At 58.6% G+C, this 13090-nt stretch overlaps 1 protein-coding gene across 4 annotated transcripts; it reads left to right on the top strand.

The window, feature by feature from the left end:
* Positions 1-6: 6 nt before the first annotated feature.
* On the top strand, positions 7-9716 carry PRMT2IP (PRMT2 interacting protein). 4 transcript variants are annotated; one of them, XM_019625471.1, is made up of 3 exons: positions 7-17; positions 3785-6493; positions 8378-9716. In XM_019625471.1, exons 2-3 carry the CDS (start codon positions 3835-3837, stop codon positions 8737-8739), a joined length of 3021 nt encoding a protein of 1006 aa, XP_019481016.1. In that variant the 5' UTR covers positions 7-17; positions 3785-3834; the 3' UTR covers positions 8740-9716. The 4 variants fall into 4 exon arrangements, 3 of the variants coding, with proteins under 3 accessions (XP_019481016.1, XP_019481015.1, XP_019481017.1); XR_002122033.1 differs by lacking the exon at positions 7-17 and having other exon boundaries at positions 419-7233; positions 8378-8448; XM_019625470.1 differs by lacking the exon at positions 7-17 and having other exon boundaries at positions 420-6493.
* The last annotated feature ends 3374 nt before the right edge of the window (positions 9717-13090 follow it).

The following is a 13090-nucleotide window of genomic DNA, read 5'->3' as shown; positions in this document are numbered from 1 at the left end:
AGCCTGGCGCCCTGCAGGTAGGAGCTCGCCCGCTTGGCCGGCGCGGAAACTTGGGCCGAGTTTGCGGGAGGCGCGTGGGGAAGGGGCAGGCGGCGCTGCCCTAGGGCGCCCCTACCGGCCGGCCCAGGGATGGAGCGCGCCGGGCCTGGGCCAAGGTGGTGCAGCTCCTGGCTGCCGCCGCCCCCGGCAAACGGGCAGCGGGGTCGGAGTCGCGGCGCTGCTCCGACTCTCCCCCGACTTCGAGGCTCCCTGGGCCAGTAGCGCTCTGGAGCTCTGGCAGGGCCCCGGCGCGGGGCTGAAGAGAAGGAGCGCGGGCCGAGCCCTCGGACCTCCCGCGGGGTCCGGCTCACGTGGACTGCCCGGGCGGAGCTGGAGGAGGGGGGCGGCGGGGGTCTGGGCCTGGTGGGCGGCGGGCGCTGAGGCGCCGCGGGGCCCTGGACGCGCCCTGCTGGGACGGGACGGCCCTGCGGTTTCCTCGCTACGGCTTGACTCACCCTCTGGACGCAGCCCAGGCTGGCGGGATCGCCCCGAGGCGGTGGCTGCCCGGATTCTGCGGCCGGGCCGCCCCCTGTTCCGAGTCTCCCGCCAGTCTTTGGGTGTCGGTCGGTGGGGGCTCGGTGCGCGGGCCTGCCTGTGTGCACACGTGTGCCGGGGCCCGAGCGAGGGGAGAACGCAGTTCTGGAGGGCGTGTGTGCAGATGTGGGCCACGCACATACTTGCAGGCACGGGTTTGCATGCGTGGCGGCGGCATGGACATCAGCCTGCTGGGGTGCACGTGCGCCGTAATGCCGCCGGGCAGGGCGTGGGGACACCCGGAAGCCCCAAAGCCAGGTCGGCTCAGGGCCCCAGCCACCAGAATTATAGGCGGGGCGGGTAGAGGAAAGCGGGTGGAGGCCAATCCCGTGACCCTTTTCTCTGCACTGTAGCCTGGGCTGTCCAGTTTAGGTTCTAGCGATAGCAGGGCCCAGAACCTCAGCTCCGGGAGGTGTGAGAACACGGGGAGGGGGTCGATTCAGTCCTCTGAGAGGCTAGACGCAGGCCACAGCTGGACAGGATCACTCTGTTCTTCCTGGTCTTTCCCAACGTCCATCCGGAGACCCCCTAGAGGTAGAAGAGGGAATTGGACCACAAGCTGTTTGCCTCCCCTGCTGCTTAGGGTGGGGATGACACCGCTCTGTTGGGCTCTTATGGACCCTGCCCTGGGCCCTGGCTGAGCTTGGTCTTCCCAGCCCAACTCCAGCCTTAGCCAGCAGACAGCAGGGTGGCCCAAAGGATGATGTGACCCTGCTCCCTGGAGTCCCACCCTCCTCCAAGCAGTTGCTTGCCTCTTCAGTATATGTGTCAGGGAAAGAGACACCTACATTTGGCTACTGTCTTGACTGGGGAGGAGCCTCACTTAAGGGAGTGTATACTGTGCTCTCCATCTCCTATTGTCAGGAGGTAAGGTCACCCCCTTACCCTTCATAGTCCTCTGATGGCTCCCTGGAACACCCATCTCTCTCCTAAAGACTCCTGAGGGTCCCAAGTGGCCTCTCCTGGCTGGGTCCCCAGGGTATCTCAGGAAGTCTCTAGGGCAAAGGGCACACAGCGGGCAGAGCCCAGGAGAGGAGGATTCCTAGTACTGGAGGTGCGTATTGGGAGGTCCCAAGGAGCATGTGGGGGAGGTGAGACCAGAGCCAGCACTTAATTACTCCAGAGCTCCCCGGGGCAGAGGGTGGGGCTCAGCACCCCACAACCATACAATCCCTTCTTGCAAAGCTGCATCTCCCTAGGATGCAGGTCCTTGTTACAGAACACTGCTGTCGGGACTGTGGTCCTGATGCCCCTTCCTGCTTTCTCTGGGGCATCCCCTCTCTAGGCTGGCCAGGAGGTGGGCCAGCTGTCTGAGAGTCCCACCTGGTTTCCTTGTTGCCATTAGGCTGCGATGGGAATGGGCATTGGCCCCCATACCTAACCTTTGGCTTTTCCTGTCTCCAAATGTGCTGGCCTAACTCTAAGCCTATGGCTATCATTGGCCACCAGCCAGAGGGGAGGAGAGGGCTGGAAGAAGGGGCTGGTCTTGGCTTGTTGGTGATAGAAACCTGTGACACCTGGCCCATGGCCTAATCATAGCAAGATTGAGCTGATTCATCCTTTTAAAGCCACCTGAGGGTTTCAGGAAACAGGGTGTTGGGGGAGGTAGAGGCAAGTCAATGTGGCCCAACAGACTGGCCTCATGACCCCTCATGGATCATTCCATGGTACCTTCTGCCTTGAGGAAACCCACACTTGACCTCTCTGAGCCTGGGTCCCAATCCTGGCTTGACTTTGCTTCAAGGCCTTAGTGTTTTTCTGGCACTCAGCTTTAACATCAGTACAATGGGGATAGGTGCCAACTACCACTCTGTGGGCTCTGGAGGCCCCCTCCTGGGACATTCACATCCTCCTACCTCCCCACCTGCTTGTCCTGGCATTGTGCTGCCCCTGTGTGCCCTGGAACAGCCAACTGCAGCTTAGGGACTGAGATCAACACAGGCTCTCCCCTACAATTTTGGGACCTTCCAGCTGGTGCTACAGCACCATCTACAGGGCAGCCTTGGCTCTCCTGCTGGGGGCGGGGCTAGAGTGAGAGGGGCAGGGCTTGTACCAAGTGATGCATCTGGCCACCTCTCCTGAGGGTCACCTCCACCATCTGGTACCAAACACAGTATCTGTGTTCCTCTGGGCCTAGAGACCTGGGTTCCAGGCCTGGCTTTTGCCATTTTTGATAAGACTGGCAGATGAGACCTTGTGTGGAACATAAGTGACTCCATCTTAAAGCTAATCTGCCATCTTGACATCTGGGTGAACCCGGACCCTTGACCCCCTCCCTTTCCCCCAAGTGAGCTCTGGAATATGTACACAGAGCTCTGGTCTGATTACAGGATTTCCATTAGTTCTCTTTGGGGCAAGTCGCCCTTGATGTTATCTATCTCTTAACTTGCTCTGATACCAGAGCCTCCCAACACCTAATCCCTTTGATCACCCACATTCTCACTGCTTAGGAGATACAAGCATGTGGTCTCGGAGGTGGAGGGTACCGGGATCCATTTTGTCCTGCTGCCGCCCAGGACTGCGTTTCTGTCCATAAGTTCCCTATTAAACTCATTAATTGACAAGCTGGACTTGTCTGCCTCGTTCTTTGGTCTTGGCTCCCTTGGCATTTGAAGGCCACTTTGCATATATATGGCCCTCTTTGGAAACAGATCTATAGTGTCACAGGAAATCTGAATTTGTAGACAATGCCCGATTCCACATTTTGGCTGCAGTGGGCATCCTGAGATCACTATGGCATCTTGGAATAAGAGCTTGTCATGGGAGGTGGGAAGCCTGGCTCTCGTCCCATCTCTTTCATCAGTTACTTTGGGTTGAATGGGTCTCCATCTGTATATGGAGAAGGGGAGTAGCCAACGAAATGATCTTCAGATTATGCCCTACAAAGTCTGAAGCCCAAGGACGGGTCTTGGGTGTCATGTGGAGGAAAGCAGAACAGAGGGGCTCCTGAATGGAGATGGGAGAGTATGTGTAGCGCAGCTGCATAAGAATTCGTTAACAAAGGGTCCAAAAATAAAGTTGGGAACCTCTGCATTATATGGCTCATGCATGCATTCATTCATAGTCTTTATTGAGCAGTACTAAGTGCCAAGTTCATAAGGGTGGCAATAAGCCAGAGAAAGCAGCAGCCCTCTATTGCTTTCCTGTGGTCTGTTTTTCTCACAGCTCATGCCTCTCTCCCTGACAGCCCATGCCTCCCTCTCTCTCCCAGGTCAGCAGCTGAGTAGCTGGGGCCCCGGAGGGCTTGAAGCCTTCACAGTGATGTCGGAGAAGCGGCCACTGGGCACCCTGGGGCCTGTGATGTACGGCAAGCTGCCCCGCCTAGAGGCCGACTCTGGGCCCGGGCACAACTTGCCCCCTTCTGCTGGTAACCAGGACCCCTGCAGCTACAAGGGTGCTTACTTCTCCTGCCCCATGGGGAGTGCTCCCAAAGCAGGGTCTGAGCGGTTGGCATCCTGGACCCCGTACCCACCCTTGTATCCTACCAGTGTGGCAGGACCCCCACTTCGGGCAGACAACCTGTTGACCGGCTGCCTGCTCTACCGTCCACCAGTAGAGAGCTCTGAGAAGGTGCGGGACCCTGGCCCTGTCGAGTTTCTGCCCCTCAGTCCCCAGGCTCATTCCTACTCAGGCCCACCGCTGGCAGCACCCAAGCCTGTCTATCGCAGCCCTCTGTGTTACGGGGTCTCAACTTGCCTGGGGGAAGCGTCAGCGAAGAGGTCACTGGATGTTGATTGGACACTGGTAACTGGGCCTTTAATACCCCCAGCCGACCCACCTTGTTCTCTGACCCTGGCTTCTGGCAAGGGCCAGTCCCTGGATGGCACCTTCTTGCGTGGGGTGCCACCTGGGGGATCTGGCAGAGACTCCTCAAGGAGCTTCTCCCCATGCCAGGCATTCCTGGACAAGTATCGGACCATCCACAGCACGGGCTTCCTGGCCTCCAAGTACACAGGTCCTTACTGTGGGGACCCCAAGCAGGCATTGTCCGAGGGACCCCCCAGTCCTTGGACCCAGCTGGCTCAACCCCTGGGGCCAGCCTACCAGGATACAGTACCCTCTCACTACCCACTGCCCCACCCTCCGCAGGCCCTGTCTTGCCCTCCAGCCTGTCGCCACCCAGAGAAGCAGAGCAACTACAGTTCAGTTCCCCCGCTGCAGCCTCTGGGAGCCCATAAGGGGGCTGGGTACCCAGCTGGTGGGCTGAACAGCCCCTATCTGAGGCAGCAGGCAGCCCAGACACCCTGTATGCCCCCAGTGGGGCTGGACACTTATTCCTACCCCCCTGTCCCCCTCCCAGCACCCTCACCAAGCCTCAAGCTGGAGCCACCTATCACTCCACGTTGCCCACTGGACTTTGCCCCCCAGACGCTGGGCTTTCCTTATGCCCGGGATGATCTCTCTCTCTGTGGAGCTTCCCCGGGGCTCGGAGGGACACCACCTTCCCAGAACAGTGTGCAGGTTTTGCCACAGCCTGGCTCCTTCCAACGGGCGAGCCAGCCTGTGTCTGCCAGTCAGCCATACCCAGAGCCTGTGAGGCCTGCAGAGAAGCTGGTGCGGGAAGCCCAGGACATGGTGTGGCTGCCCAGCTGCAGGAAAGAGAAACTCCAGCACCAGCTCAGTGAGCACCCCGGGGCACCCATTGTCATCGCAGACAGTCCAGCTCCCCAAACCCCCCCAGCACTCCCACCCTGCGCGCAGGAGCGCCAGGCTCTTCCACGGAATGAGGGTGCGCGGAATGAGGGTGCGCTGCCGTCCGGCTCTCCGCCCATGCCCATTATCGACAATGTCTTTAGCCTGGCCCCCTACCGTGACTATCTGGATGGGCAGGCGCAAGAGGCCACTGCTGAGCCTGAGCCTGCCCCAGCCCCAGCCCCCAAGGACAGCCACGACAAAGACTCCAGGGGAACCCCGCCTGCCCTGGAGGCCCCTTCGAGGGTGCATTGCTCACTTAGGGAGGAGGTGGCACTGGACTTGAGTGTGAAGAAGTCTGTGGCCGAGGCTCCTCCTACCAAGGTCCCTAGTCCTGCAGTGCACGCCAAGCCCCCTGCAGCCATGGATGTGCCAGCCATGGGGAGCACAGTCTCTGAGGTGCCAGTGACTACAGAGACCACTCCAAAGACCAACTTCCACAGCTCCGTGGCCTTCATGTTCCGAAAGTTCAAGATCCTCCGGCCTGCACCCCTGCCTGCAGCTGTGGTCCCATCTGTGCCCCCCTCGGCCCCTGCCTCTGCCCAGCCTGCACCCACCCCTACATCTGTGCCCCTCGGACTACAGCTTCTCACCCAGCCCTTGCCCATGGCCTGCTTTGACCTGGCGCTGCCCAGTCCTCCAGCCGTGGCTGTGGCAGCCACAGCCCTGACTCCTGCCCCATCGCCTTCTCCAGCCCAGGCTCCAACCCCAGCTTCTGCCCCCACCACAGCAGACTCCCCAGAGCAGCGCTTTGCAGGACTGCATGAGTCCCTGTGTGACGCCATCTCGGGGTCAGTGGCCCACTCCCCGCCTGAGAAGCTACGTGAATGGCTTGAGATGGCTGGGCCTTGGGGCCGGGCAGCGTGGCAGGACTGCCAGGGTGTGCAGGGGCTGCTGGGCAAGCTGCTGTCCCAGCTGCAGCGCTTCGTGTGCACACAGCAGTGCCCCTTCCCCCACGTGGTGCGGGCTGGCGCCATCTTTGTCCCCATCCACCTGGTGAAGGAGCGGCTCTTCCCCAGGCTGCCCCCCTCGTCTGTGGACCTGGTGCTGCAAGAGCACCGCGTGGAGCTCCGGCCTACCACACTGTCTGAGGAGCGGGCGCTGCGGGAACGGGCGTTGCGAGGCTGTACCTCGCGCATGCTGAAGCTGCTGGCATTGCGCCAGCTGCCTGACATCTACCCTGACCTGCTGGGCCTGCAGTGGCGGGACTGTGTGCGCCGCCAGCTGGGTGAGCATGCGACAGCCACTGGAGCTGTGTGAGCCGGTGACAGGTGTGTGGCCTGTGTGCATGCTCACAGCCAGGGGTCAAGGGGTCCTGGGCCTCTGAAAAGGCAGGGAGGCCCCAGAACTTGGGCCAGGGGAGTGGCTGACCTTCCAGGTGGGCTCTTTGCGGCCCCCATCTTTCACCCCAAGCATCCCTGGGAGCCTTCATAGCTTCTGTAAGCCTCTGAACGTGCCAACTGCTCTGTCCACGTGGACACACTGTCCTGGCCGTCCTGGCACTGCGTCTTCCCACATCAGCCCCTCCTCTGCTGTGCCTTCTATGCCTTTGCTGCAGGCTGCTTTGGGCTCTTGGGGTGTGCCCCGGCCCTGTTTTCTATCTGACATCATTTCCCCTGTCTGTGTGCCGCCCAGCCTCCCATCTTCTGAACTCCACCCCCAACACGGTTGCCTTCTCGGTGTGCAATTTTCAGTCTTCCCAAATATTTGCATTTACAAAAGTTTCCCAATAAGTTGGGGCCTTGATGTGTAGTTTGCTTTTTCCAACTAAACGATGTCTTATACACATTGTTCTCCAGCGTGCTCTGTGTGTCACAGAGCGTCATCTGATCAGCTCATGTAGCTTGACCTTGCCCCCAGAAACTGCTGCGGTGTCACATGGTGTGTACCATCTCACTTCTTCCTCCAGGACTTTGGTGATGGTGCCCAGTGGTGTCCTTTGCTGCGTCTCCTGCATCAGGAGATCTGGTATCAAGGCCCGAAGCCCGCTCTGTCTCTCTCCCTGCTCCCCTGCCTTCTCACCACCAAGTCTGTCCCAGCTGTATCCACAGAACTGTTCCTTGTCCCTTCCCTGTCCTGGCAGCCTTGCAAGCCCTGGGCTTTTATCTGGTCCAGGCTCCAGGTCCAGTGGAGAAGGGGCCTAAGGCAATGAGGGGCAGATACGGAGCTTGTAGGCTGGGTGACAAACATTTGCTGACCCCCTAAGCACTTAAGACGTTGGGGAATTTGACCTAACAGGGTGCAAAGAAAATACGTGAGCTTTCTATTCTGAGTGAGAAAGAGTGTGGGTGGGTGTCATGCATCACTCAGAGGCCGCCCTGGCCCTGTCTTCTCCCTGTACAATTGGTTGTCAGTGGCCCAGAGACAGACGGGTTCATTTTTCCTGGGCTGCCTACTGGGCAATGGGGCCCAGGCTCTTCACAGTCCCCGCTTGCTCTGAACGGGCCTGCAGGAGTCTGGGACCTGGTGAGAAAATGAGAGGCCCAGCTTCCTGCCACTGGCTGGATTTTGGTGTCCCTATCCCCACTCCCTCCCTGAGATATGGGTCCTCCCCACCATCTTTGGGGTATCACCCTTTTGTGGTGTCCTTAGATAGTTCTCCCCGCTATACTTTTGGTCAGGAGCCCCCTCCCATATCCTCCACTGCTCTTTCTACCCTGCTCCATCTGGACTTTGCTTGCATGGCAGTTCCTGCCTGGACTTTGGCTCCCGCCCTGGGGGTGGTGTGGCAGAAAGATGGTGGCGCTCTGCTGCACAGCCCTCTCTCTCCATGCCTTAGTTTCCCCACTTGCACAGTGGGCCTTTGGACCAGGCTAGTGGTTCCTGGCCTGTCAGGCCCCTTTCCTCTTGTCCTTGCACCCAAACAGCTTCTCCTGAGCAGTGTCCTCATCAGATAGAGCTCTGGCATCACCTGGGGAGAAGCACGCCCTCTCGGCTTAATGGTCCGGCCAGCCAGTACATGCAGGAAAGGAGGGTCTGATTTCTGCCACTCTACTGGGGCCATCCTGACCTGGAACAGAGTGGAACCACTGGTCTAGATGGCTTTGGAGGCCAGGAAATAATAGGACCAGACATTGCTGGGGTCTGTATCCTGACGGTGTTCATTTTCCAGGTGACTTTGACACTGAGGCTGGATCTGTGCCCTCAGAACCCACCATGGCCAGAGGTGAGCCAGAGAGTCTATCCATGGCCCAGAAGTCTTCTGTCCCCAAAGCCAAGAAGCCCGGGAGGAAGCCACCAACCCCTCGCCCGGAGAAAGAGGCAGCTGCTGGGAGAGGGTCCCACAGTGCCTCACCAATTCCTGCTACCAGCACCAGCCCTCCCAGCTCCCCATTGAGGGCCCGCTTCCGCAGCCTGCTGGAAACCGCCTGGCTCAATGGCCTGGCACTGCCCACTTGGGGCCACAAGGCCTCAGGACCAGCTCGGCCCGTGCCCCGCCCACAGCTGTTGGGCAGCCAGAGCCATCACCTATAGCGCAGGTGGCTGGTGCTGTTTGGGGGTCACTTTCTGTACCCCTTCCCTCCCACCTGCCCAGGGAGTGAACAAGCCCTTGGAGTGCCTTCGGCCCTCACTCTGCCCTCCCCCCACACACACCCCCCTCTCCACTGCCACTGGGCTGACAGCCCCTGAGCTTTTAACTCGAGGCTTGCTCTTAGAAAGGACTACTTCCTGTTTCTTCTTGGAGAAGACGGGGGATTTGGAGCCCAACCGACTTGGGCTTGGATCCTGGTTCCTGTGTTTCTTGCTGTGTAACCTGGCAAGTCACTTTCTCTCTTGAGCCCTCAGCTCCCCATTTCTAAAACAGGACAAAACAGCCTACCTCACAGGGTTGTTGTGGGGGTGATGCCTGACACACACCCATATGGTTTTCTCTCCCTTCTCCAGAAAGTCCCATTGTCATGCGAGTTGGTTATCTTGGAGTGGTACAATGAACAGTGTATATGACGCCCACACTTTCTAGTCATCCCCAGGAAAGTCTGGGGCTACCGCCAAAACGTTTGGGCCTGTAGCTCCTTGAGGGAGCCTGCCCCTCCCCTCCCCTACTACAGGGATGTGGGGATACAGCCTGGGGCTGGCGTCTTTTTTCTGGGCTTACTGCTCTCAGGAAGTCCCAGGCCTGTCCTGAATTGACACTAGCGACTTCCCTGAGCTGCCAACCCCACCTGGTGCATTATCCTGAGAAAGTTGTGTGTTTGCTGGAAGCCAGGTAGCTGCAGGGACTAGAAGGGACAGGCTGAGTGACAGCTCAGCTCTGAGAGGTCTGAAGATGGGGACTGAGAATGTTGGAGCTCCCAAGCTGGAGCATAGTCAGCCTGCTACAGGTCACCTCCTCGTAGTGCTAAACCGAGCCCACAGCTGGGCTTTTGGCCTCATTAAGGTTTGTAAGAAGGGTGTGGGCCCTGGAGACGGGCCTTTAAACATTAAAGCATTTGGGTTGTTTTTGGACCTGCGGCCTGGCTCTGTGTGTGTGTTGGGGGTGGGGCATAAGTTTAGTATGTCATCACTAGGTGCCTAGCCTTTCACTGGAAGGCTATAGCTGTCCTGCTCCCAGCCTAGAAGGCTCTCCATCAACCTCGTCCCAGCTAGCCCTAGCCCTGTGGGCCCTTGTCACATGCCCACTGGGCAGCCACTTCCCTGCTTGGGAAAGTCCCTCCCTCCTGAGACCTTTCTGGGTCCTGATGGTTGTTGGTCTGCAGCCCACTCACTGCCCAATGAGAAATGCTGCTCACCAGATCCCAGGACACGCCCCTCTCCTAGGACCAAGGATGTGCCCGCCGAAGTCTACATAGAACAGAATGGTCTCCCAACTCCCCATGTTGGGGACTCCCGCTGAGGGACAGCCCCTCCCATACTTGAGCTGGGTTTACCCCTGAAGAGGTTTGTTTTCAGAGCTGCTGAGGTAGCTTCCTGGATGTGATTTCCATTTCCACGCCCATCTGCTCCAGGGGCTAGGCCAGGGGAGTTAGCTTAACTGTGGGTTTCACTAAGCCCAGTTACATATCCCTGCTGTACACAGCTACATGTGACTCCTGACAGCTGGAGCCTGGCCTTGCCCCGGGCAGCACTCACTCCCAGTACTGTACAGACCAGGAGATAGGCAACCCCAGCACATGGTCCCCACAGCGACAACCTGGGGGAAGGGTGCTGAGAACTCAGGCGGGTCCTATCCTCACCTGGGGATGAGGTGTCGGTCCCAGAATAGTTGCTGCCTAAAGTGGGCCTTTCAGACCAGTAGGAAGGAGTAGTAAAAGCAGGTGTGGAGTGTGTGAGTTAAACAGCCTAGAGATGTGTCTGGGAAAGGGAAAATACCTTGTGTGTTGGGTACAGGGAACTGGACAGGAAGGGTGGGGCCAGAAGACATGCTCTAAATCCAGCAAGCTTATAGCACATCATCAAACTCATTCAGTCCTGGAACCTGGAGAATCGGGGGTGTGGTCCATGTTGTCGACAGAAAACTCAAGCGTGCAGAGTTAAAATCAGTGGAGGCTACTTGTGTAGGAGGAAAGGATTGTGACACAGGCGGAGTCGCCCTGGGTCCCCCAGCCGGCCACATACAGCCTCACCTACCTCACTATCAGGGCCTTGCTGGATTGGGCTGTTTCTTTCCTTCTTTATTTTTCCCTTTTTTCCTCCCTTTCTTCCATCCCTTCCTCCTTCCCGCCACCCTCATCCTTCCTTACACACCTATTGTGCCCCTGCTCCCTGCCAGGCATACATCTTGCTAATGATTACCATGGTTTCAGGGCAGGGTCTCAGGCCTCAGGGTGGGCAGGGCTGCTCAGCACCTGAGTCCATCTGTCCACTTGTGTCCTAGAGGACCATAATGGTGCAGAGGCTGGGTTAGAGTCGTGGAGCTGGACCCGCCCGACGGAGGTGGCTGCTCCCCATGGGAGCCTCGGTCTGACGGCAGAGACCTGGCCCTGCCCTGAGGGAGGAACTGTGATTGTCCCAGGAGCCCAAGCCTCAGGTGCTGAGGCAGGAACAGGACTGCTCAGGACTCATCTGAGGGAGGCAGTGCTCCCACCCCTCAGTTTTTCACAAAGCCCATTCCATTCCTTGGTGAGAGCTGAGGGAAGAAAGGTGTGTGGTGAGGGGAGCCAAGTGTGCTGGTCCCCCCTCAGGGAAACGAGGAGCCCACTTGGCCTTGGCTGAATGTAGCTCTTCTGGCCCCATGGTTCCCGTGTAACCATCCAAGGCTCCTGGGCTGGGCTGGGCCCAGGTAGTACTTCTCAAACAGAATCACCTGGATAATGGTTTCCAGGGCCCCATCGAGAACAGAGCCCAGGAATCTGGGTTTTAATAAAATTGCCAAGGTGATTCTGAGTCAGGTGTTCAGGAATCATTTTGAGCATCATGGACCAATCCCTCTAGGTTACAGACAGGGAAACAGAGGTCCAGGAACTTGCTGATGGCCACGTCAAGTCAGGGGCTATGCCAAGACCCAGAGCCAGTCCTAAGGATTTGGCCAGCTGGGCAGCCAGGAACCAAAACATCTACACCTGGCTCTGCTCCATCCACCTCTCCTGCCACTGGATAAGGTCATCTACAGACCCTTTGCATCTCAGAGCAGGGTGATGGAGCCAGGCAGGCTCCTCTTCAAGCCCTCACTGAAGCCCCTAGCTCCTTTCCTACCTGCAGTTCAGAGGTGGGACTCGAAGCCTGGCCGCTGTTTCTCCTGAAACCCTACAAACGCTCTTCTGCCAATCTTTTGTCTGCTGACCTCGGCCCTTCCTCCTGAAGTGTCCTCAGTGAGGCCTGGCTCGCATCTACCCTGAATGGAAAGAGACCTTGGAGACGGCCCCTACTCAGGGAGGCCTTGGTCCCCCACAGACCTGGCCCCTGACTATCTTCCATGAGGCTCGGCACCTCCCCCATGTGGGAGAGCCAGGTAGCTATGCCCAGCCTTCCCTGCCATCCCTCAGCTTGCCATCTGCGGGCCCTGAAGACACACCAGGACCTCGCTTACAGAGGCCAGTTCTTCCGCAGCCCTGCCTACTGCTACCCCAGTGGCCTCAAGTCCAGCAGGTAGCAAGGGTCACCAGCTGCTAAAGGACTGGTCTTCACCAGATCTGCCTGGTACTCCCCCAACACTGCCTTCCTGCCCACTGGGCATCCCAGGTCCCCTGCTTCTGGGAACTCCGTCCTTTCCAGTTGCCAGCTTGGAGCCTTCTTCCAGACCTGCTTCATTTGGAGTTAGCTTACCCTCCTCCTGGCCTCAGGGCACCTCTGGCCCCAAGCCCCTGGAACCTGGTCCCCTCCAGCATTCCTCAGGACTCCCGGCTCAGCTGATGCCATGTTCTGTACATGACTTGCTTTCCATGAAGCCCAACAGGTGACCCTGTTCCCTTCTGGCCCCCAGGCCCACCCCACCTGATGTGGGCCGCAAACCCACCGCTACAGAGGAGGTGCTAAGGCACCTGTATCACTTCCTTTTGCACTGGTCTGCCTCTGGAGCCTCGTGTCACTGACCTCAGGGGGACACGGCCCAATCCCTCTTTCCCCTCACCCATGGGGGTTCAGTGTCCACCACAGCCCCTGACTGTTAGGGAACCCACACCAAGGCCTTGGATGAGCCCAGACCCACAGTTCCCTCCTTTGACTGCTGGCCCTTCCACAGGGTAGACACTTGAGTACTGGGCAGAGGAGTAATGACCCCCACATATGTTCTTCTCAAGCAGAGAGGCTGCTTGGCACCAGGCTCTGACTCTCTGGGCTGAGCAGGGCAGCGGAAGTGTCTCCAAGGCCATCAGGGCAGAGGGATTCAGTCCTGAGGAACCAATGCTCACAACTCCTGCCATGTGCCTGTCAGGTATTCTACCCCAGG

The sequence above is a fragment of the Hipposideros armiger genome, unplaced genomic scaffold (assembly GCF_001890085.2).
Source record: "Hipposideros armiger isolate ML-2016 unplaced genomic scaffold, ASM189008v1 scaffold_628, whole genome shotgun sequence".
In the NCBI taxonomy this organism is placed as follows: domain Eukaryota; kingdom Metazoa; phylum Chordata; class Mammalia; order Chiroptera; family Hipposideridae; genus Hipposideros; species Hipposideros armiger.
This window is presented reverse-complemented; position numbering and strand designations above follow the sequence as displayed.